Source organism: Arachis hypogaea, chromosome 20 (assembly GCF_003086295.3).
Source record: "Arachis hypogaea cultivar Tifrunner chromosome 20, arahy.Tifrunner.gnm2.J5K5, whole genome shotgun sequence".
NCBI lineage: Eukaryota > Viridiplantae > Streptophyta > Magnoliopsida > Fabales > Fabaceae > Arachis > Arachis hypogaea.
The window spans coordinates 132,416,637-132,442,984 of NC_092055.1; the positions used below are offsets into that span (position 1 = coordinate 132,416,637).

The 26,348-nt window shown below is 34.5% G+C and overlaps 1 protein-coding gene across 8 annotated transcripts; it reads left to right on the forward strand.

Moving 5' to 3' along the window:
- The first annotated feature begins 5,118 nt into the window (after window positions 1–5,118).
- On the forward strand, window positions 5,119–25,441 carry LOC112782953 (inositol hexakisphosphate and diphosphoinositol-pentakisphosphate kinase VIP1). Of its 8 annotated transcripts, none has more exons than XM_025825640.3 (27): window positions 5,119–5,766; window positions 5,942–6,001; window positions 6,280–6,326; window positions 6,946–7,029; window positions 8,225–8,288; window positions 8,975–9,128; window positions 11,734–11,804; window positions 12,255–12,359; window positions 12,522–12,614; window positions 14,711–14,785; window positions 14,924–15,009; window positions 15,323–15,529; window positions 15,607–15,706; window positions 15,808–15,878; window positions 17,109–17,190; window positions 17,827–17,982; window positions 18,165–18,207; window positions 20,182–20,264; window positions 20,415–20,477; window positions 20,560–20,634; window positions 20,926–21,051; window positions 22,319–22,560; window positions 23,153–23,197; window positions 23,869–23,935; window positions 24,255–24,326; window positions 24,994–25,259; window positions 25,330–25,441. In XM_025825640.3, the coding sequence occupies exons 1-27, from the start codon at window positions 5,713–5,715 to the stop codon at window positions 25,424–25,426; spliced, it is 2,688 nt and encodes an 895-aa protein (XP_025681425.1). In that variant the 5' UTR covers window positions 5,119–5,712; the 3' UTR covers window positions 25,427–25,441. The 8 variants fall into 8 exon arrangements, with proteins under 8 accessions (XP_025681425.1, XP_025681424.1, XP_025681426.1 ...); XM_025825639.3 differs by having other exon boundaries at window positions 5,549–5,784; XM_025825641.3 differs by lacking the exons at window positions 5,119–5,766; window positions 5,942–6,001; window positions 6,280–6,326 and adding an exon at window positions 6,667–6,815.
- The last annotated feature ends 907 nt before the right edge of the window (window positions 25,442–26,348 follow it).

Below are 26,348 nucleotides of genomic sequence, written 5' to 3' on the forward strand. Positions count from 1 at the left end.
CCGTCACCTTATAACTCGGTCTTTATTATACATTATGAGTTATAACTCGGCGTTAATTATCATTTATTCTTTGCTTGTAACCGACACCTTCATTACCGACTTAATGACCATCATTTCAATCTTAATGACCAAACGGTCATAACATGAATATCATTAATCAATTCTATGCCTATAAAAGAAACCTTCTATATCTAATCTCAAGGGACAACATGATAAATTCTATAAGTTCTATATCATGTCTTACATTCTATATTCATAGAATTATTACACGCAACACATGATAACTTCTATTTCATGTCTTACATTTTACATTCATAGAATTATTCTTATACCTCTTAAATACTTACTGACTTGAGCGTCGGAGTGTTCGGAGTGTCTTTTGCAGATACCCACCCCTTATTCTTTCCTTGCCGACATATAACTCATCCCGACGAGAAGCTTGAAAACATTCATCGATGGACGAGCTATACACCGGCCAAACTCAACAACAACAATTGGCGCCGTCTGTGGGGACGAGTAAAATAATTTCTACTCCCCTCAGGTTCATAAAACTTGAATAACATTTAAATTTTTGAACCAATCTCAACAATCTTATTCAAGATTTTATTTAATACATTTTATCAAATTTTAATCTAACGTATCATAATATTTCACATGTCATAATCAATCCGAGAACAAACTTGGCTTTCAACCAATCCAAAAAAAAAACTCGATTTTCAATCAATCCAAGTACAAACTCATTTATCAATTTTGCTAACTTTTTCAAAGTTCTCTACTTACACAAGTAAAATTATATATTTTATTCAACATACTTTTGCATTTATATTTTGTGTAACTAATATTTATTGATTTATTAGTTATATTCAAACCTCAATATATGTCCTATACAATAATGACATATAACAACCATGTCAATTGCATTTTTATTTCATTATGTATTATATTCTTATTGCTTAATGATTTCATTTATACAATTAAATGACGGTAATGATGAGTTCAAATCTTAAAATTGGATTCCATCAAAAATTAAGTGTATATTAATTGTATATAACTGTTATACTATTCACTTTATGCTATTAACTTTTATGTTACTATTTGTTTAATACAAAAAGTTAAGCAAAAACACATGCAAACATTCAACATTTTCTATTATTGCACGAGGAATATCCTTCGTCATTCTGTAACTGCTAGAAACATTATACTAAATGTATAATTTTATAACTGTTATCTTATTACTTTATTATCAAATTAAAGCATGTCCTACAAAACAAAGTTTAGGTATTCACATTTGGCATGTATGACATTCATATATGTCGTCTTCTTCTCTACAATTATCAACTTTCAAGGTATATTTTTTTTTACTTTGAACTATTTTACTTTTACAATATATATTATTCAATATATGTTGCGATTTTATACCTATTCATTTTTTCAATTTATCTTATTCATGTCAGACATTCACTATAAATTGTAAATATTCAATAACTAATTGCTTTGAGTGAGAAATTTATCAATAAGTTGTTGTGAGCCGAAAAAATTCCCAAGACAATTAACCATTATATCTTCGGATCATACAATCGATTCTGTCAATGGATATCTATCTGACTATCTCTGAACTTTTCAGTTCACATACAATCAAATGCTAAAATTGTTCTTAAGCGGAAAATTATCCCCCACTCAACTATCTTGATTGAATGACTCTTATCACTCAATTATTTTTTGAATAAGTGCCGACATAATAACCCGACTAAGCTTGGGGGCTCACCATATCATTATTCACTTATCTTTTAACAGAGTTATAACTCATTTTATTTTCTAAGCTTAGCCTAGATCATATGGTCGGCAAACAAAGCTTGGGGACTGTGATCCGTCACCTTATAACTCGGTCTTTATTGTGCATTATGAGTTATAACTCGGCGTTAATTATCATTTATTCTTTGCTTGTAACTGACACCTTCATTACCGACTTAATGACCATCATTTCAATCTTAATGACCAAACGGTCATAACATGAATATCATTAATCAATTCTATGCCTATAAAAGAAACCTTCTATATCTAATCTCAAGGGGCAACATGGTAAGTTCTATAAGTTCTATATCATGTCTTACATTCTATATTCATAGAATTATTACACGCAACACATGATAACTTCTATTTCATGTCTTACATTTTATATTCATAGAATTATTCTTATACCTCTTAAACACTTACTGACTTGAGCGTCGGAGTGTTCGGAGTGTCTTTTGCAGGTATCCACCCCCTTGTTCTCTCATTGCCGACGTATACCTCATCTTGACGGAGAGCTTACAAGTATTCACCAGCGGACGAGTTATACACCGGCCAATCTCAGCAAGAACAACACTTAATCACATTACTTTCATTCTAAATAAATTTATTTTTTTATAATTTTGCTCTTAAATATTTTTACTCATCATGAAATATTTGTAAAATTACTAGAATTACATTACTTTATTGTATATGTATCATTTATTTTCGCAAGTTTATGTACTAATCATTCTACAAATATTTCATGATGAGTAAACACCTTTAAGAGTAAAATTATAAAAAAATAAATTTTCTAAAAAGTAATGTGATTAAATATAATTTAATTAGATGTGATTAAAAAATAATTGAATAACTATGTACCATTAAAAATTGATATTATTAAAGGATAAAATTAAAATTTATTTCTATGTATCGTTTTTGTCTCCAACGTATTTGTCCTATTTAAGTCCCTAACGTTTTAAAATCGTCTCAATTTTGTCTCGCCGTCAATTCTGTTAACAGATCCCTAACAGCAGGACAATATTGAGTCAATTTTAAAACGTTAGGGACTTAAATAGGACGATTTAAACGTTAGGAACAACTTTGAGACTTATCCCAAACGTTAGGGACAAAAACGATACTTTACTCTAAACTTTAGGGACCAAAACAGAATACTAATTTAATACTTTACCCTTAACCTTTTCTTAAGTACAATAATAAAAGATAAAAAACATTAAATTAGTCATTATATACTTATGTATGTTTTATAATATTAATTTATATAATTTTAACTAAATAATTAATATTATAATAATTAAATATAGGTTTAATTATTCTGCATGTCCCTATAGTTTTACCGATTTTTTAATTAGGTTTTTATACCTTTTTTCCTTTCAATTGGGTCCCTAAACCATTTATTTTTTTTAATTAAGTTCCTACCGGAAAAAAAAAAAAAAAAGATAACAGGATATTATGTTAAAAAAGCAATATTCTAAAATTAAAGATAGGAAACTTAATCTAAAGCACCTCAATATTTTTTTAAATTCCAAAAAATATCTTTAGCATTTTTTTTAGATTCAGAAATTCTATGCCCTCTCTTTCTGATTCCGCTCTCACCTCCTGCTTTCTCATCTCCGCTCTCACCCCCTTTACAGATATGATCAAAATCAACGGAAAAAAAAAAAAGAAAATCTATGAAAAGCATATGCAAGCAGTGAACCAGCATCGTATGCATCTGCACCCTCATCACATCCGCCATACTCATCTGCTTCCTCAGCTTCACCAACCGAGACTTGGGGCTACTACCTCCCACCATTGGCCATACCAACAGTGACACCAAAGGTGACATCAACGGCAACACTGTTGGAGACTCTGCCGCCAAAATTCTCTGATCCAAGGTGCTCTTAATCATCTTCAACCCTAGCACACGCTTCATCCTACTCGATTGCGACACTGGCGCTCCACCAGCACCTGTAGCATCATTATTATTCTCATGCTTCGAATAGAACATGAGGATGCTCTGGCCACCGAAGCCTGGCAAGGACTTACACGCCGTGAAGAACAACTCATATGCGGTTTCCTTGAAGTCATCGTCGTTGATTCCTTGAAGATCCCCAAACGACCATGCCAGATCACTTTATTTATCGTAGAGATCTTGTTTGGCGTTTGCGACGTAGTTATTTGTTTATCGTAGAAGTATCTTGAAGGGAATAATGATTGTGGTGATTCCAATGGTGACGTGGGAGGCATGAGAACGGGACCTGATTCATAACGAATGAGTTTTTGGCTTTGTTGAGAGGGTGTCGGTGTCGTTGCGTTGTTGCTGGTGGTGAAAGACGACGGCATTTCGGCGCATAAAATAGGCGATAGTGGGAAGGGATTGGGACAAGAGTCGTGGCAATTGTGGTTGGAAATGGGACGGATAATTGGAAGGAGGGATAGGCCTGGTAAGGATTCGCAGCGGCTATGGCGCCGGCGAGATCATGGAGACGTTGGTCGTAGCGGGTCTGCGAAAATGGAAGATGGTGGGAGGAAGGAGAATGGGGAGGATTCATGGTGGGTGTGGGTGTGGGTGTGGGTGGGGATGGGAGTAGTAGAGGAGGAGGTTGGCGTGGAGGACAAGGGAGAGAAGGGACCCGAGGAGGAATTGTGGCGACAGAGACAGTGGGACGAGGTTATGGTGGCGGTAGTAAAAGAGGTAGTTGCATGCAATAGTGAAAATTGAACTAATTAATATGTTATCATTATTATTTATTTTTATTATTATTGTTACTCCATAGTTGTGAGAGATAAGATTTTAAAAAGTGGCTATCCAGAGAGAATGGTGAATAACGGAAAGGTGATAACGAAGGTGAAAGATAGGGGTATACAAGTAATTTTACAATTTACTAACATTTTTTGACGTTTAACATTAATAGGGACTAACATGGACTAAATTGAAAAAAAAATTTAACATATAAAAATCTAATTAAAAAAAGTATAAAAACCTATTTAAAAATTTGATAAAATTATAAGGACCTACGGAATAATTAAACCTTAAATCTATTATAGTATAATAATCAAGCTATTTATAACAATATAATAACTTTTTATGAAATATAAAATATGTATAATTATCAATTGGGTGTTTTAGTTAAGAAAATTATCTTAATCCTATGAAGACCAAAGGCATTTTTATAGCTTTTTTCGCTGTGACTAAGCACCTGGTAAATTACACACGAAAGCGGCAGAATATCTTTCAATGCAAGTGTGCAACAAATTAAACTTTCCTTTTCTTTTGATTTATTTTAAATTTGTAATAATTAAACAACAATTAACATACATAACATTACAACATGACATCATCATATTAATTTAGTGGCTCTTATAAGAGCTATCAGCTGCATCCTAGCTTCCTATTTCAATCACTTCAAACTTCAAAGCGTTGTTCTCATTCTCTCTTAATATGCTTTTACCCCCTTTTTTTATATTTTATTATTCGATAAGTTAAAAGTTAATTTATTACAGATCAAAATTTTATTTTAAAAAATTATTATTAATTAATATTAAAATAAAATTTAAATTTATTTAAATAAACTAATAAACTAATAGTAGGAATAAGCTAAATTGCTTAGCCTTGGTTTAAAAAACTCAGTTATTGAGCTGCCTCTCCACCACTTAACCGAGTCGCACTTCAGCGCTCAACGGTTTCCGTCTTTTTCGCTCTCACGCGCCCTCTCCCGAGCGCGTGAGCGCGTGCATTTCTCTCTCATCAAAATGCGTGCGCGCTTTCAGTTACGACGCTCTCCTTCGCGCCATTGAACTTTGCAGCAGACTCCGTAAACTACTGAAAAAAAATATAAGTAAAAAAAAAAGAGAAAAGAAAAATTGCGAAGAAGAGTGAAATACTGAAATCACAAAGAGCGTGAGGTTGAAGGAGCAGAAGAATTTCTGTTTCGGTGAGCTATGGCGGAGTCGGAGAAGAAGATCACAGTTGGCGTCTGCGTGATGGAAAAGAAGGTGAAATGTGGCTTCGAGGTTCCCTCTTTTTCGCCGTTACTTTTCTATTTTCGTCTTCTGGTTTTGGATTTTTTTTCCCGATGTTCTGTAACGGAGACTCGTCGGAAGAATGTGCGAGATTTTCTGCGGTGTGTCTCCGTTTTCCATTTCTCATTTTCGGATCATGCATTTGCAGGTTTTATCGGCACCTATGGGGCAGATTTTTGATAGATTACACGCATTTGGTGAATTCGAGGTTCGTGTTTTCCAGTTCTCATTTTTGGCTTGTTATTCAATTTGGAAACAGCAAAGTTTGGATTGTTTGATTTCTTTTAATGCACAAAAAATGTGTAATAGGTGATGCTTTTCTAGTTTTCTTTTGAATTTCGCCTTTTCTTATGTTACCTTTTTGTTATTGTTTTCGATATTTGTTCGTATTTTATTGGCTGAAAATTTAAAAATATCAGTTGAGCACTATTCTCTTTTTTTGGAGTTTTATTCTACATTATTTTGGATTTTTTCTCTGTATTTTAGGTTATACATTTCGGGGACAAGGTGATTCTTGAAGAACCAATAGAGAGGTATGGTAAATCTGAGTGTCTTAGAACGGAAATTTGTTTGCACTTTTACATTTAAAATAGTATTCGCTGTTCTTCTTTACTTCCGTAAGTTACACGTATGCAAATCATGTACCTTCTTTTATTCCAACGCATCAAAGGAATTTTTTCTTTTTAATTTTTTGTCCACTGTGTTACGTTCCGTTGCCTTGCATCCATCCATACGAAAAGTTATACATGGAGAAAATGTTCTCTTTTTTGGCCTTTTTTTTCCTTCTTTTGGGCCCCGGGGAAGGGAGGGGCAAGCAACAGATTTTTTATTTATTTTTCTGCCGTATATGAAAACGTTTGTCATATCGTTTGTCAACGTATCTGATATTTCTTGTGCTCGAGAGTTGAGACGGGTGGAGAATGATGTAATAGTGTTGCTCTAGAGAGCCAACTGAAACATTTTAACTCTCATTTCGACCATAAGCTTAGGATTCAGCTGGTTATGCTGCGACAGCATGAATTGTATTTACACTTGGAATTTGGAAACATCCAAGTTATAGCTGAACTATTTTATTGTTGTCAACCTTGTGGGTGTTTAGAATTTAGGGTCATGCCTTAAAAATACTGAAGTTTAAATATGTTCATATTTCAGCTGGCCAATATGTGATTGTTTGATTGCATTCTATTCTTCTGGATATCCCCTCGAAAAGGCTGAAGCATATGCTGCTTTAAGGAAGTAAGTTTGTTCATCTATCAACTTCACTCTATCAACTTCACTTGATGTGTCATATATAATTTTTATTCATCACCTCCTATATAGTGTAAGTCCATCCATCTTTTAGTTTCCGCAACTAAAAGATGTTATGGATTAAACGCTGCTGATGTATGCAATATGACCATACTGGTACACTAGCTTCTTGACAATCACTTTTTTAATTGTATTCTGGTGTAGTTGGTTGAGGCCGAAGGCATCCACATAAGTTTAGCTTTACCTTTACTTTTGTGCTTTTTTGTTTTCAGATCTAATTTACTTGTGTGCTCTATTCATGAGTATTTGAATGAATTTATTACTGATGTGAATCTTTAACAGTTTGAACTGTTTTGCTGCATTTTTTTTTTTTTTTACTTTTGATTTTGTTCATTTTCATTTTTCTTGTTTGAGGACAATTTTATTGATGTCTCCCCACATGAACTTTCCTTTATTTTTTCTATTATTGTGTTATTCTTCCATTAAAGAAAAATTTATGGACATCAGGAGAAGATACAATGAAGGATGATGGGTTGGTTCTCAAATGAGAGTTATGTTTTAACTTGGAGATGGAATATGAAATTGAATACAATAACTACAACAAACAACATTCTTATCTCATTAGGTGGGTTTGGCTATATAGGGTGCAAAAGCTTCTATTTGGAGTAAACTCATTTATGCTTAGATCTCTTCTTATAGCTACCTTCATAGTTTTTTTAGATCTTCTTTTGCTTCTAACCACTGGATTATCACTCATCTGGTCTACTCTCCTGGCTGGATACTCTTTCTTCTCCCAGTAAACCATCTAAGAGGAGATTATACCATCTTTTCACTAATAAGCATTTCTCCAACTTTTTGTGGGATGTCAAACTGAATATTGGTGAAAAATCGTGCATTTTAAATTAGAAATAAGCAGTGAATTCATAGAATATCTAATATCAATGTAAATGCTGAAATTGTGCAAAGATGACTTATAGAATTTCATGTAGTAAAATAGAAGTAGTAAGCTACTTTTTGCTGATTACATATAATGACCTATCATGTGTGAATATTCTCAGGATGTTTTTTGTTATTTGATGTGGTAGCAATTTTGATTTTCTAGGCTAAGGATGCAACTTTAAATCTTAACCTACTCTTGCATCGTGATATATATATCTTAACCTACTCTTGCATCGTGATCCAGACCCTTTCTAGTAAACGAACTGGAGCCCCAACACCTTCTTCATGACCGAAGGAAAGTATATGAAGTAAGTTTAATCAATTTCTTTGAAAAGAAAAATATTAATTATTGCACATCTCCAAAAAATGATATAAATGAAGATTTTTGTAGTGCTCTGTAACGTGCTGTGTACCTCTAAGTCTTGTCCTCATAAAAATATAGGGAAAATGGACCATCAGTGTACACACACACACACACAAAGATATATATATATATATATTTGGTTTTCCATAGTATCCCCCAACTCGGCAGGCCAAGGACTAATCCGTGGATCGGAGTTCCATTAAGGGTTAGCCACTAGCCAACGGGTTGCTACATACACAAGGCAGGATTCAAAGTCCCGCGCTTACTTAAGTGGACGAATGAGCTAACTGCTCGATCAACCCAACTTAGTTAACTGCACAGATATTTTAGTTGTTTGATTATTTACATATCCAAATAAGAAAATGTTATAATAGCCAACGTAGTAAACCTTGTTTTTCTTAAAAAATCTGGCTTGGATTTCAAGTTAAGGTCTGACATGTATGGCTGTACGCATTAATCTGAAAACTATGTGTTGTTTGTGTCTTGGACTGGTCTGTTTGTTATTCTGCCTACACTGCCCCTCCCCACTTCATGTAAACACAGTGAAAGTATTATCTGTGTATATTACAGCCAAACCGCTATATGTTGTTTGCTAATTAGACAGTTTTTAATATTCTATTTTGTGTCAAGCGTCTGGAAATGTTTGGAATCCCTGTTCCAAGATATGCCCTTGTAATTAGGGAAAGTCCACACGAACAGCTGGATTACTTTGTTGAGGAAGAAGATTTTGTTGAGGTTCATGGTGTGCGTTTTTGGAAGCCATTTGTGGAGAAGCCTATTGATGGTAAGGTTTTTTTTTTTTTTCTTCCCCCCCCCCCCCTTCTGTGTGTGTGTGTGTGTGTACACTATCACTTATGACTGAATTGATTTGAATTTGAGAGTAAAATGAGGCAGATACCAAAATAGTTAACATCCGTTCATTTGAAGTACCTGTGAATGCTTAGATATTATGGTGAAAAAAACACTTTATCATGAAGTATACCCACAACTCGGTCCTCATATATAGCAATGAGCAACAGAAAAAGGAGACATTTTATTATTAACTTCAAAAGATGCTGGCATATGCTTTTGTCATGATTAAAAGTTCAATTGCTTTATTTTAACAAGACTAAGAATCTTATGTGTTGAGGTTCTGACAAACCTGGATGTCCCAACTGTAAGTGAAGAAGACTAGGAGATTGAAAAATAGTGCAAACCACAGAAGGAGATGTCTAAGGAAATAAAGGCCAGGCAATTTATTTCCTGCTTCAACCATGATCCTGTATGTCCAAAGAATTAGCATTGGATGTTAATAATTGGATTTTGATTAATATGACTATGAGATTGGATTCAAAAGGAGGAATAAATGAAAACTGATTCTGGAGTCATAGATCGTGATTGAGATACAAGGCCAGTCGCTTTCAACAATCTTAGAATTATTAGTTAATGTAATGGAATGAGGGGATCTATGAAAAGATACTGGCAACATAATTAGAGACACCATAATCAATAATCCAGAAACTATAATGATACATGTAATTGTTGAGTTGCCAAGACTATGGTACTGCTAGGAGTTTGTTTTGCCTTCAATTATAGATACTTCAAATAAATTGCCACTGAAATCTTGATTTTAGTTTTTTTTTGGACTGAGAAATATTAACAGACATTGTAGGAAACCCATTAAGTGAATGGCCAGGTTCTTAACTATGCTATATTCTTTTGCAATAAGTACACTAGAGACAACCTCGACATCTGCCTCAAGCTCCATATTTTTCCCAATCTCAAAGTTTGCTACAATTTCCTAAGTACACCATATAAGTTTCGACTGGTTGAATTATATTGTCGTCTATTGGGAGTGAAGGAGCTCAAAGTAATCAAGTAACTAAATTCTCTATTCAAGGAATTTCTTAGGAGCTAATGTGGACACATGGCATGAGGAACTGGTAGCACATAGTATCAACCAATTTTGCAACTATACCTGAGTGTACTAGCTTACAGAAAAATTTTTCCCTCCTCAACAATAGAGTTGGCCTTAGTAAAAGAGGTAGTCATATCATGATCAAATTGTTCTAGCATGGCGAATTTGGGGGCCGACTCTAATTAAACGATCAAAGGGGAGCCTTGGAGCAGTGGTTAAGCTGTCTTTGTGTGACCTCAAGATCACAGGTTCAAGCCTAGAAATCAGCCACTTATGCAATTATTAAGTCAAACTGCCTGCATTACACCCTTTGGGTGCGGCCCTGCTCCGGACCCTGTGATAACGCGGGATGCTTTTGTACCAGACTGTATTTTTTTACACTAAATCATTCAACCATTGATTATAATGTGCAAACTGACTTGACTTTTTTCTAGAAAGAATGGCAGGTTTAGAAGCTTTGTGATTCACCAAAGTTGTTGATTCAACATATTGTCACAGTAACACAACTGATGGTTTCTCCTACAGGGCTTTAGTCCCATTAGGAGTTCTATCCACAATTATTTAGATGATCTGAAATTCTTTGACTACTAAACCGAAGATTTTTTGAAGTTGACGAGGCAAGGTTGTCCTTTCCACTTATTTTTTAAAGTTATTGTGGGGGTTTACAGAGAATGCATATGAATCAGGAGATATATAACGTGGTTGTGGGAAAACCACAAAAATAGGGTAACGTTCAATGCATGGGATTCACATAAGATACTCCACTATTGTGGAAAGCATTTCACACACACATACGCCTTGCTAAACTTATAGAAAGAAACTAAAACAAAAATATTGCAGAACAGGGGCTTGAAAACAATGATGAATTAGACAGTTATTCGGATAATTTTAAAAACAGTAAAGGCCTGAATGGGGCTGATCCTGGTGAAAACCCTCTTTCGAAGGGTGGTGTGAGAATGTGACACACCAACAGAGAATGTAAGTATCTCCAACTTCTAGCATGTTGGCGGTTTCTTGGTTGTTTTGTGGATGGATTCCTTTCTTGCTAGGTCTTCATAGTAGTTCTTGGTTTAGGATAGTATTTTCAAAATGTCAGTTGATACTAGATAGTGATATAAACTAAGATAATCCATGATTGATGAGATATTGGCTCTTGAGCAGTGGGTAAATGGGAGTTAGCTCCTCTACCTTAAAGGAAGTCCACTATTGGTTCTTGTTAGGTATATACATGATCCATCTCTTGTGATATGTTCCGCATTTTTCTCAAAAATATACTCCTCTCACATGATTCGTTTTACTTTTTACATGTACAGTCAATATAGAAAATATATGAAACCCATATAACTACTTAAAATAGTCACATGACATTATGTTATAATCTTGATCTTATAATTCTTATCAATGGTATAGACACTCTTTCTCTCTACCTATACGCACTTGCTGATGTATTTTCTTCAATGTGGTAATAGCTGTTTTTTATGCCTTTGTGAAGCTGATAACCACCATATAATGATATACTATCCCAGTTCAGCAGGTGGAGGTATGAAGGAATTATTTAGGAAGGTAAGCTTTTGGCTGACACTTGATTCTCCCTAATTTGTGACGGTGTAACTTAGTAACTTTAGTCTCTAGGAAATTCCATTATGCCGGTCTCTCTGGAAATTATGTGACTGGCCTTTTTTTGTTTAGTTATGTACATAGATAACAAAAGAAAATTAGTTCAATCAATGTAATATGCATTAACTTAGTCTATTATAAGGAGGGTAAGATAACTTGCTTGGAATTTTCATGTGGTATCCTGCTTGATTTTATTGCACTAATTCTTAAGAAAGCATGTAGTGCTTTGCTATAAAAAGTCCAAAACACATTTTGGCATTATAACTGTTTGGTCTTCGAGTAAGTTGATTCTTCAACAAGTTTTTCACAGCTTCTGATTTCCCTTTCTTTTTTGAGTTGTTTGATTGAAATATAATGAACAACTTGGTCTCTGTTTTGGGTATTACATGATCTTAGGTTGGCAACAGGTCCAGCGAGTTCCATCCGGAGGTGAGAAGAGTGAGGCGTGAAGGCTCATATATTTATGAGGAATTCATGCCAACTGGAGGGACAGATGTTAAGGTTTGGCAGTTTTGAGATTGTGCTGCTTTTTTTTTTTACCTTGGAAAGAACAAGAAATACATAACTTTAAATATATTTGGATTGTTTCTGATAATTACAACTTTCTTCATATCTTCCAACATATTAAAGTGGTATATGAGAATTTTAACAAAATAATTGTAGGTTTATACAGTAGGTCCTGAATATGCTCATGCTGAGGCAAGGAAGTCCCCCGTTGTTGATGGTGTTGTTATGAGAAATCCTGACGGGAAGGAAGTGAGTAGTGTGCAAAATAGTACATTCTCTTCTTTTTCCATCTAAGGGTAGACTTTTGTCTTCTTGGCTTGTCATCATATCATTTACAGTCTAAACTCTAAAGTCAAAACCTTTTGTTTAAAATTTGGCAACTTTAAAGCTTCTATTTGTGTGTATTATAAATATGCTTACCATGAAGTGAATAAAAACCGTGCTTGATATCTCTCCCATGATTGCCAACAGAATGAATAATTTGTAGTTTATGACGTTTGCCATTTTCTTAGCAGAACTATATTATGGTTCATTTGATTTATTTTATCTAAGATTATGTTGGAGATTGAGATTTGAAGAAATTTCAAATTGTTTTCTAAATTTATGATATCAATTAGAAAAATGTAAAAATCATTTAGGAATCTTCTCTTATTTTATCATAGTATTGCTTCCTTCTTCTGTTGGAGGTTGTAATTACACAATCAATGTATGAGTTTCAAATCCTGGGAGTTTTCTCCGTAATTGATTCACCACAATTTACACTCTATTCTGCATTGAATTGATGTTTGAGGTAGGGTTCAGATTCATCTAGCGCAACAAGCAGCTGCTCCTGTTACGTTAGGTTCCTAGTCCTAACTCCCTCATTTGTCCAAGTGAGCTAGAACCTTGTTTAGACTGTCCAGATCCGCTAATGTTTCAAGTGCCATTGTTTGAGTTGTCATCATTGATGCTTTTTTGCTAGAATATCTTGTCAACATGTTTAGCTCATGTGCCACTTACCAAACCTCTTTTAGCTGCTGCCTGGTTCTTTTTCAAGTGGCCAGTGATTCAAATCCTACCTTTGTAGTTTATTGCTTTTTGTTGCAAGAGTCTTTTGTCTAAGTCTGTCAATGGTCTTATCATGTGTTTAGTTTTAGGAGTATCTTTAATAAGAAGCAGCCAAGAAAACTCAGATCCATATCACCTCGATTTCTCTCATGGACAACTTATAATTTGAATCTCATTCTATTTATAATCCAAATTCTTTGATAATTGATTCAGGTGCCTCCAATCATGTAGCCAGTAATCGAATTAGATGTACCCTTTCTACAATAAAAGGAATTAGGTGTATAATTAATGGTCTTAAGAAATTAGGAATCACAGTTACTTAATATCCAGAAAATGTATAAAAGAGGGTGTTATGAGAAGAGAGAGGCATTAGTTGAGATAAAATGAAACAAATTGTGTTATTTGAACCACTTTTTCGATACACCTTTTATGTATACCTCTCATTTATATATATAAAAGTGAATATGATGAGGAGAATCAAATATAATAAATGTGCACTATTTTCTAAAAATGGAAGGTGTATATCTTAAGGTGTACCAAAACGTGGTGCAAGTGTGGTTTCCCAAATGAAACACTAGAAGAGGGAGGGATCTCTTAAATATTTTGAGCTAGTTCTTTCAATTAGTATTGAAGCTCTCAATCCAGAAGATCTGGATACATATAAGAAGCATGGAATTCAAGGAGCAACAAGAAATAAGGAGGAAGAGGTATCTTGTCACAAGCTTTTGAACTAGTGGGGCCACAAATATCATAAAAATGGACAATTTGGCGTATGAGTTGCTGTGACAGGTGGAATAATTTCAAAGGAATATTGAGGGGAGCCATCTCCACACCATCATGGGTTTCAAAGTTGAGGACAAGGTTGTGTGTGTGAGCCAAGGGACTGGATTTTGAGGAAAAATAATTTAAATCAATACCCAAAGAAGTTGGATGAGAGTGAAGAGGCAGTAACCTCTGTTGAATCCTCTTATCCACATTCATTTTCCTTCATTTCTCACATTCCGAGAGTGAATATCCCCATTTTAAACTACAAAGAAAGAGGATGTAATTTTTATTTTAGACCTTCAACTTCCTCAAAAAAGCAAGCAATGATAAAACCTTGGTTTAGAGAATTTCTTATCTGTAATAGCCCTCTATTTGGTATTGGCCTTTTTCTGGTTGCCATTATGTAAATGCTAGTGTTTGTTCTTTGATAATGTGAACATGCAATGGTTGCCTTCATTACAGATATTAGGTAGGTTTGTAGACAAAATATACTACTTTGTAATGCGACGTATCTTTTTTTTCTTATTTGGCAGGTTAGGTATCCAGTGTTACTGACTCCTGCTGAGAAGGAAATGGCTCGAGAGGTTTGCATTGCATTCAGACAATCGGTATGTTTCTATAATGTAGAATTGATAAAAAAAAATTCAACAATGAGAGTTGAAATGGGTGTTTCTTTCTGTAGCAAGATAACATGCAAGTTTCTTTTCCTCTGTGTTCCTTCCATAAATATTCCCGTTTGCGTGCAGGTTTGTGGGTTTGATCTTTTGAGAAGCAATGGACGTTCTTATGTTTGCGATGTGAATGGCTGGAGCTTTGTTAAAAACTCACACAAGTAACTTCTGTAGCTGTATATTCTGTGGTTCTTCCAATTGGCAGTATGTAGTCAGTACATAGTGATGAAAATTACTTAAAGAATCCCATTTTCAATATGTGCTGTAACAAGCATTAGAAATTTGAAAATCTTGTACAGGTTGTCATATTGTAAAATAGAAGGGAGAAAAATCTTAAAAAAAAAAGGCACTGCATGCATTATGACAACTTTTCTCATTGTTTCACAATCTATATTATCTTTTCTTTATGATACATTGTTTCTCTATGTTTGTTTCTTGGTAAAAATTGTTCATTTTTCCTTGATGCTTCTCAAGGTATTACGATGATGCTGCCTGTGTACTGCGGAAGATGTTATTAGATGTAAAAGCACCTCATCTTTCTTCTGTCATTCCACCAACGTTACCATGGAAAGTAAGTGAAGTACTCCTTCCTTGTGAGTCACTAACTCGTCAGGGTAGTGGTATTAATGGCACTTTTGGACTCGCGGAAGAATTACGTTGCGTAATTGCTGTTATTCGCCAGTATGTTCTATTCTACTTTTTCTTTGATTCCTTAAACATGATATCTTCTACATATAAATATTCTTAACCTTTGGCAGTGGTGATAGAACTCCTAAACAGAAGGTGAAGTTAAAGGTTACTGAAGAAAGCCTGTTGAACATAATGATAAAATACAATGGAGGCCGACCTAGATCTGAGGTAATGCTATTTTGTAGTACTTTAGTGACATTCTTTTGGTTTTATTTGAGCGCATGAACTCATGACCTGCCATACATGATCAAATAATCTTATGTTAACAGGCAAAGCTTAAAAGTGCTATTCAGCTGCAAGAGCTGTTAGATGCCACACGAATGCTGGTCCCTCGCACTAGGTATTTAACCTACAAAGACTTCAATGTTGATCTTATTGGCTTCTCTACAGTTTCATGCTCATGATCCATCTACTATATTCTCAAAACTTCTTTCTATGTTTATCAATCCTTACTTTGCTTTGAACAATAACAATTGTGTCTCCAACTTCTCTTTTTCCCTTTTCACATGAAGCTAATATAGACACTTGTAAGCTCTGGTGGGAAGAGAAAAGGAAAAGTAAGGGTGTGTTTGGTTTGTGTCCTAGGACACTGGGGACAGAGACACAGAGGGACAAAACTTGTTTGCTTTTGGGACAGACACAGAAGGACAAACATTTGTGTCCCAGGATAGAAGGAACACAAATTTTGTGTCCCCGGGGTGGGGAAGGAGCAGGAGAGACAGGGAAAAAGGCACTAAATAAAATGTGTTGGACCAACATGTCCTCACTCTTTCTTCATAATTCTGAAATTTATCCTTTCTCTATGTCACTTTCTCTTCACTACATCCTTCCCTTGCCTCTACTTTGTCACTTTACCTTTTCCTCTACCTTCTGTCACTTTACCCTTCCTCCACCTCTCGACTTCCTCCTACTCCTACTCCTCTTCCTCCACCTCTCCTTCTTTCACTCTCTCTCTCTCCTCCGCCTCTCCCTTTTTCTCTTTTACATTTTTGAAGGGAGCATTGGAGATGGAAGTGATGAGATTAAAAAGGTAGGATCTAAGAGTGAAGGGTTTGAAGGTAGTGGGAATGGAATGGAGGAGTGGTTTGGGTTCTGTCTACTATAACCAAATGCAATACAGAGATACAACTGTATTGTCTTTGTGTCTCTGTCCCCGAGTGTCCTAGGACACGTACCATACAATTCCTAAGACAGTTAGTATATGGACCCTTTATTTTTTTTTGTAGTTAGTATATGGACCCTCTTTTTTTTTGTCTATAATGTTATGATATCTGTTGTTATTGGACTTTATTAGATTAGTTTAGATAGTTACCTAAAATTATGTGATTCATTTTGTACAATGTGTAGCATATGTAATAATGTTGAAAATGATTTTCTCTAAATCAATTAATTCAAAATCTTTCGAGTTGGCATAACAATCGAAAAGGAGGAAAAATAAAATGAATTTCGGTTAAAAAAAACTCATGAAGGAAGCCGATCCCTGTTGTTTGTGGGTAAAATGCTTTAAATATATCTAGACGACGAGCTTTAGTCACCAAATGGAGGTATAATGTTGTTTTATGATATTTAGACCAGATCGAGAAAGTGACAGTGATGCTGAAGAGGTTGAGCATGCTGAAAAACTTCGCCAAGTTAAAGCAGTCCTTGAGGAGGTTACTAATTTTCTTGACAGCGTTTCTCCTATTATACTAATGAGTATGCTTTGTGTTATGAATGAACTAGTTATTGAAAAGTGAGATTTGAATCTGTGAAACATAAATTATGTTTACCAACTTCTCTCCATTAACTTCTGTGTCACACTTTTACTTCAATCGTAGATGCTAAATGAAATTTCATTCCCATATGTTCTATTGGATACTGCAGTCTGCAGGCCCATTTGGTGTGGAATACACAAACTTCAGAGGGAGGAACCTTTTTTGTAATATTGATTAATGTGAATGGAATGAAACTTCATTGCTAGACACCCAAAGGGAAAAAAAAAATGGCTGAAGCCGAAACTCCAATGGGCTAAAGATTAGGCAAAAATAAGGCAGACTAAAGATCCATCTTCCAACAGTTAATGCAACAGTTAATGAAGTTAACTGTTGTGTATAACACAAGATATTGTCAATTAGCTATGACATGCCAAAGCATTTTGCATATAGGAAAAAAGGGAAAAAGAAAAAAAGACAACTATAAAACCCCCAAGTTAAAGGGCAGCAATGCTTTTCTCAATTAAATATTATTTCATTTCACGCGCTTTTGGGTTTTTAAAATTTTATTCCTTTTCCCTTTCTTAACATTATCAGGGAGGACATTTCTCTGGCATATATAGGAAGGTTCAATTAAAGCCACTAAAATGGGTCAAAGTGACAAACAGCAATGGTGAAGTTGAAGAACGACCCACGGAAGCTCTTATGGTTCTAAAATATGGTGGTGTTCTTACACATGCTGGCAGAAAGCAGGTTCTGCTTTATAGACATACAAAATAAAGAAATGCTTTTACTTAGTCTTAGAATTTGAATAACTACTTTTGTTGTGAAAAATAAGTTTTCAGCTTTTTTTTTTTTTTGACTAATAAGCAATAAGTTTTCAGTTATAATCTTAGTTTCCCAGTTCTGTAATTTATTTAATTACTTTGTTACAGGCTGAAGAACTTGGAAGATATTTCCGAAACAAAATGTATCCAGGTAAAATTCAAATATCTTTTTCTTAACTAAATATTACAAAATTCAGCTCAACATTTCGAATATGGGCCCTGGCATATTTCCGTAAAATGAAATGTTGGATTTTTGATAAATATAGGATGGGAAAAATCGACTTTGGGAGGCAAGAAATCAATAATAGCAATTTCTCAGAAACATGTCAAGAAATATATGTGCATCAATGTTTGCATGTCAGTTATTAGTGATTTTCCTAAATCAGATATCACAAATAGTGGTTTTCCAGGAAACAATATCACGAATCACGATTTGCAGGTACACCCAATATTTTTGCAAATCACTTCATCGTCCCATTTGAGAATATAACCCCCCTTCTATGGTCCATATAGAAAATAACTAGTGACAACAATTCAGTCCTCCAGCTTTATATTCTGCTAGTCAGCAATGTCTTTCTCCTGTTATAGCGAACTCTTGGTCAGAAGCAACTGCACAGATTAGCTTTGCTAATTTTGTGAATTGGTTTTTCTAAGACAACTTGTCTTTATTCTCTACATGTTAGTATTATTTTTTGCTTTGTAAACAAGCATCTTTCAAAACCCCTGCTTTATAATTCTGTTTGTCATACATTTAACATGTAAGCGTAATAAAATTTCTTTTTCCATCGGAAAACATGTAAGTATAATAAACACATGCCTTTAACAGCGCTGATTTTTTCTTAAAGCACTTTAGAACTTCTATTGTGGCTAACTGATTGTACTTGTTAACTTAGAACCATTTTTAAGCCTCTAACTCAGTTGAAAATATTAGAAAAAAAGCATAATAAAACATTCCTTTAACAGCGCTGACTTTTTCTTAGAGCATTTTAGAATTCTATTGTGACTAACCAATTGTACTTGGGAACTAAGAAACATTTTTTAAGCCTCTAACTCAGTTTAAAAAATTAGAAAAAGAATACTAAAACATTCCTTTAACAGCACTAATTTTTTTTAGAAGAATACTAAAACATTCCTTTAACAGCACTAATTTTTTTTAGAGCACTTTAGAACTTCTATTCTGACAAACCGATTGTACTTGTTAGTGTTACTTGGAACCATTTTTAGGCCTCTACTCACTTAAAAAAAAAATAAAAAAAGACAGTTCATGTCATGGTATCATAGTCTTTATGACTGAGTGGTGTAATATTCAACGCTAGTTGTTCCCATCATCCAAGAGAGAGTATTGTATTGTCCACACATCAAGCCCATGAAATTGTGTCATCCTTATAGCATCATAGATCTAACTAACCTCGAAAGTCAGTTGAACAGGATAGAATTGATCAGGTGTTTATAAATACTACCTTGGCTTTACCGTTAAGCAATGTGGGAATTAAAATTATCTCCCTCATGCCCAATACTAGATGTTTAAAGCATCAAGTTTGCAAGACTTGACATTTGCAATCTTATGCTAGTATCAATCAATCCCTCCATATGTGTGTACATATGATGATGGTGGCGGCTGCCATGTTGATGGCGGCTATGATGGCAATGATGGTGAAAGAGAGAACATACTCATTTAAACATATCCATAACTTTTCCATAAGTAAAATACAAAGCTTCACGAATTTATATAATTAAATCCGATCCCAAATGGTCAGGAGTATGCTGATGGTCTTGGAAATGATCATATTTAGTCCATTAGCATTATTTGATCTTTATAGCTGATTCTACCTAGTCAAAAGTTGCTTGATTATGGTATGGTACATGTGAATTCTGCAAAGGGTCCTTATCATTCAGTTTTCCAAATTTCGGAATAGGTTGTGTGGTATGTGCACACTTGCTTAAGACCAATACCAACATAATATGTTTGTAATGAAAAATTATGGTATTTATGCTCATCTTATTTTAGTCAATGTAATATTAATTTCATACATGGTCTTGCATTTTTATCTCATTCATTGTTGACTTTACAGTGGTTTCTACTATGTATAATGAAGGAAAATCATTTTTTGGTTTCAAATTGCAGGTGAAGGTACGGGATTGCTTCGCCTTCATAGTACATACCGTCATGATCTTAAGATTTACAGCTCTGATGAGGGTCGTGTCCAGGTATGCCATATGTTGCACTCACCACGCCACCCAACCATATCTTGCATCTTTTAGTTATTTCTTTGTATTTGATGTCTAGACTTACTTTCTAATTTTCCTGATGGGTCCTTTGCCATCATGAGTCATTTTTTACATGGCTTCTTTAAACAGATGTCTGCCGCTGCATTTGCCAAAGGTCTTCTTGACCTAGAAGGGCAACTAACACCAATCCTGGTTTGTGTTTTTCCCCCTTGAAGAAAATGTGCTGTGGTTTTTGTGTTGCTATGTTTCCCTGAAATGGTAATTTTTATTACAGGTTTCACTTGTTAGCAAGGACTCCTCCATGTTGGATGGGCTTGAAAATGCCAGTATTGAAATGGAAGCAGCCAAGGTTTGTAATCTCTATGCTGAGTTATATGTTCCACTTTCTACATCTAGACATTTGTGGCTGCCAATCTCACACAACTAAGAAAATTTCTAACACAGAATTTTTCATTTATACTGTTGACCAACATTGGATCTTTGTCTCATGTAAGTTTACTTGTAAAGTAACTAATAAACAAGGGACCATTCTGCAGGTTTCAAATAGAAATTTCTAAACTACTAATATTTGGTTTCTAAAGTGTTTTGTTTCACAGGGTGACATTTTATTTTATTTATTGGCTTAAATAAACTTTTGTAGGCTCGGTTGTATGATCTTATTACCTCGGGTACGAATACAGCTGATAGTGATGAATCAGCTGAATTTCCTTGGACAGTTGATGGTGCTGGATTGCCACCCAATGCATCAGAATTACTTCCGAAGTTGGTAAGGTTTTATAAATATAATAGTGCCATGGTGCATAAACTTTTCTCTTGTTATTTGGATGGGAGGCTGAAATGCACCTTCTGAATTAAGGATATCTGATTCTTATAGCATGCTTTCTTTATTTCATTTCATCATTGTTATGCTTACCCCTTATAAAGCTTGTTTCACTGATCTTTGGGTCCCAGCCCTTGTTCGATGATGGATATAGATACTTCATAGAAAGCAAACCACAGTTGCAAGGTCCAATACTGAGGCAGAATATTGCAGCATGGTAGACCTTACAGCTGAACTTATTTAGGCTTATCTAGAGTAGTGGTTTACTCTGACAACCCAGTCCTTCACAATAGAACCAAGCACATGGAATTGAGTCTATTCTTTGTGAGAGAAAGGATAATGGAAGGGAAGCTTTTAGTGCTCACATTCCCACTGACCAGCAACCTGCAGACCTATTGAGCAAAGCAGTTCCAAAAGCGAAGTTATGACTTGAGAGATTTGCAGGACCTTAGGGGCGATAATAGAGTGAGCTAGGAAACTCTGTAACTAGATTAGGAGAGTTATGACTTGAGAAACTAACTCTGCCAGCTTGATTAGGATAACTAACTCATATGCCAAATACCTAATCTACTATTCTACCCTTGATGCAACTTTCCCCACAAGCCTCCTCTGAAAAATTGTTATAAGTAGGATGAGAGCTAACAGAAATTCAGTTACTCAATATATCCTGTTACAGTGTTTGGTAGTTTTTTGGTAATTAACATTGTTAGAATATCTGTGGATGTGTTAGGATATTGTAGGAATAGTTACAATCTCTGAATCTCATAGGATCCATTAGGATAAAGTAGTTAATTGTTCATATCATGTAATATGTACAGATTTGCTTTTCATTGTATATAAACCGGTCTCCGCTGTTTAGCAAAACCCATGGAATTCTTATGTCTGTCTCCTTCTCTGACCTTCAACATGGTCTCCTCTTGAGAGAAATGATTGTTCAGTCCGTGCAGCAAGAGTACCCACTATCCTCTTGAGAAATATTTATTTATTTATTTATTTTTGTTCAAACTTATTCAGTTCCTTCCTCTAATTGAGAAAAAATAAGTTGGGTACTTTTATAATCTATTTATCAAGGATCTTGTTCTCAGAAGAAGTTAATGCTTGAATTTCTTCCTTGTAAAAATATTCTTGTGGAAATGCAATTAAAAACTACTCTAGAAAAATAGCTAAGTGGTAATGATTATTAATGTTTTGCCCTTGCATATATAACAAACAGGTGAAGTTGACTAGGAAAGTTACTGAACAAGTAAGACTACTTGCAAAAGATGAAGATAAGAAACTTGCAGAAAGAAGATTATATGATGTAAACACTCCTTATGACCAAGCAACGGCTCTTGGCAAGACAAATATGGATGTTGATCGTATAGCTGCTGGATTACCTTGTGGAAGTGAGGGGTTTCTACTGATGTATGCTCGGTGGAACAAGCTTGAAAGGGAGTTGTATAATGAACGCAAGGAGTAAGCATTTTCCTTATCGATTTATTCTTGTCTCTCAGATGTATATGTCTTTGATTTCTGATATTAGCAATTCACTGTTAAACATGGATTGCCATTCAAATGTTGTTTACATACATACCAAAAGATGTCACATTTGATTTTATATATATCTTCTGTTTTCTATAGATGAAAATACTCTTAATTGCATCCACTATTAAATTATCTCATCAATTTTTTTCTCCTTTTATCTATAATAGTCTAGTATGCTTTTTTCATTTCTTGTAGCAATGTTGTACAACTGAAAAAAAAAAAGGGGAGAAAAAAAGAAAGAAAAAAAAGAGATATTATGTGGAACTTGTAACTGTCCCTTCATTAATTAAAATGCTCTGAAATATTTCTGGTTTACTTTCATTAATACTGTAGATATAAATTATTAGATGCCTTTATTTAATAGTTTAAATTTCCGGGTAAGATGCTTCACAGCAATGGCATTTGACCTTGCATGTTAGTACATGGTTAGGTGGGATTGGATAAACCACACTTTTAAATGTCCTCTTGCAAGAAGGAGTATGCTAGTTATAAACTCCACTTATTATTGTTTATACTTGCACAGGCGCTTTGATATTACTCAGATTCCAGATGTTTATGATTCATGCAAGTGAGTACCCTCGTATTTTATGTTTTTATGCTAATTTAGTATCTATCTCCGTATTTCCTTTTATCCAGACAAAAAATAGGCTCATGTCCAACTCTACAATTATTTTGCAACATTGCAATTGTGGACGTAGATCATGAGTGTTTGCTAAAATTCTTATCAATATAAATAGTAGGGTTATTGTCATGGCTTTCATTTCCTTGGTGCTTGTTTATAGATTTCTTCATATGAATGGAACTTAGGGTATAATCTGTTCCTTATGTCTATAATAGTATCAAACCATCTTTTCTTTCATTTTCACCCTCCATGTTCTTGGATGATATCATTTGTACTAGAGAACTAATTTGGGATATGTATATATGACAAAAGTGATGTAAAAATAGCTAACACAAATCAAGGCATATGATTTTCACGTTTAATGACAGCAATTCTTAGTAAATCAATGCCTCTGTGCTCTATCAAAAGTCACCGACAACATCCAAATAAAATTGAATGAATTTCTTGTATTGTCTTGAACCGATGTTAGAATGTAAACCAACTCAGGAAAAATAAGTAGTGACTAGTGACAGAATGCAGCATTATGAGCATCAACAATAGATTGAAGGCTCCATTTAAGTATGTAGTTATTATTACACTTCTCTGGTAGTAAGTTAATGTTGGCTTATGTGTTACAGATATGATCTGTTGCACAATGCCCATCTTAATCTAGAAGGACTGGATGAGCTTTTCAAAGTTGCTCAGGTACATAGATGTATTTTATGCAAATTGATAGATTTGGCTCCTCCAAAGTGTATGGTGCATTTTAAAGAATAGTGTAGGATTTTATATGATGTAAGCACATGATTGACATGCTATATATGTGTAATGATCCATCCTTTGTCCTTAAATTCAAATTTCTTGTTTATTAACATGGTTTACAATAGGATGCAATAAGGTGGTGTAATCTATCTAGCAGGTCATATATAATAGGAAAAGGCTATGAGAATTGCTTGTGTATCAATTTCAGCTGATGAGTTCAACTCTCTTTGCTTTGCTAATTCCTCTACTGATCTATTTGCAGGCACTTGCTGATGGTGTAATTCCAAATGAATATGGAATTAATCCAGAGCAAAAGCTGAAAATTGGTTCAAAGGTAAACTTTTGTATAAGGAATCTCCCAGGTTATATATTTCACATAAATTTTTAAGTGGTTATTTTAATTTTTCTTGCTACATTGCTAGGGAAATTTAGGTTTAAGGAATGTCTAATGTTATTCATCTTGTTTTCTCTGTTTATTCTGAAAATAAAAGCAAAGTACGAGAGGCATTTTTATTTTTTATTTTTATTTTTTGAAGAAGCCAAGTAGAAGAGTTGTATAAGTCCAACCCACAAATATCAATCTATGTCCTCTACATTTATCTTCAAAATGAACTATAGAGGATAATTCTGCTCCTTTTTTTTACAAGTATACTCTATTTTATTACAATTAGTGATAATTTTTACATCAACCTCTTAATGATAATCCTGCTCATTCTGTTACAACTATAGTCCATACATGACTAGTAACAGATGCCCTTCTTTGGATCTTCTGATGCACAGGAAAAAAAATCAGCATTAATATGCTTTGTTCTTTAGTGAAGAACAGGATATTAATATGTGATGCAATATAAATCGTTGTCTGATCTTCACATCACAACTTCATAGGCAGCTTCTAAAGCCAATGACTTATGAATTTTACTTTGGAAGTTGTTAAAGACTTCTTATGAGTTTTACTTTGGTTTGATGTAGTTGATATATTTATGCCTACTGTTTCCATCCAGATAGCTCGTCGGTTATTGGGAAAACTTTTAATTGATCTGAGGAACACTCGAGAGGAAGCCATTAGTGTTGCTGAGCTAAAGAAAAACCAAGATGATCACACATTAAGCATGAAAACTGAAAAGGAAGATGCAGAGGCCAAGTCAAAACTTCATCACAGGAACGATGAAGCGCGAAGATCCACCACTTCCAACACTTTGTCCATGAATGAAACACCCATAGATCAAGATGATGATGATGAACAAACCAAATATCGTTTGGATCCAAAGTTAATATCTGGTCCTCCTATGATTTTGTGCATTTTCATGCTGTATTCTAATCGTTTTATTTTCTGCCAGGTATGCAAATGTGAGGACACCTGAGCGTCACGTGCGGACACGCCTATACTTTACATCAGTGAGTTGTTTATCATCTCATAAAACTCTCATAAGATAAATTTTCTCCCTTCCCTCTCTATTTTGAGGGGTTTCAAGAAGGGTAGAAACCGGGGGGAGGGGGGGGGGGGAGGAGCAAAACAAAAACAACCACACTCACAATAATCAAATTCTTTGATACATATGTTTCCAGTTCAGGAATCTCATAAGATAAATTTTCTCCCTTCCCTCTCTACTTTGAGGGGTTTCAAGAAGGGTAGAAACCCGGGGGGGGGGGGGGGGGGTGGAGCAAAACAAAAACAACCACACTCACAATAATCAAATTCTTTGATACATATGTTTCCAGTTCAGGAATAATATAACAACTTAACTAGTTATCTAAATTCATTATGTATATATTCAAAAGCCCAAAAGCCACTCTTTGAAATTTTACAGAACTCCTTTGAAATTCCAAATTACTTTCATCATATTGCCAGGATAGTTTGTTAAAAGTAAAGCCATTTTTCATGTTATCAACAAAAATCAGTCATTATTTTATACCAAATCTCATCATGTTTGTAAACAATATGCTTAATTATATTGCATTTAGAACTTCTTCAATTCTACTTATAAAAATATATCGAGATGAATACGCTGATCAATTATATCGAATAAGATTTATAAGTGTGACCTTTTGTCTAGAAAAAATTGGCCCTTACCACATTCGTTGTATATCTACAATCAATTTTAGGTTTCCACCTAATAGCTTGCTGTATATGTATAATCGTTCCTCAATGCCAAATCCCCATAATAAATTAAAATTTAAGTACAGATAAAATGGCTTTTTGCATTGGACAGGCTTAAAGTTCAAAGGACTGTGCAAGGATGCATGCCTGATATATAACAAATAATACTAGGTCACCTTCTAAGCTCAAGGCTAAAGCTTAAGATTTTGGCGAATTCATCTTGGCTTGCAATTGTATATTTTCACTTGTATATCTGCA

Bases quoted from the DNA above. Each gene is read 5' to 3' on its own strand.
- LOC112782953 (XM_025825639.3), top strand. From the start codon at position 5,713: ATGGCGGAGTCGGAGAAGAAGATCACAGTTGGCGTCTGCGTGATGGAA. The intron at 12,615-14,710 runs GTGAGTAGTGTG...CTTATTTGGCAG, and splicing joins GAAATCCTGACGGGAAGGAA to GTTAGGTATCCAGTGTTACT. The intron at 17,191-17,826 runs GTTACTAATTTT...TAACATTATCAG, and splicing joins TTAAAGCAGTCCTTGAGGAG to GGAGGACATTTCTCTGGCAT.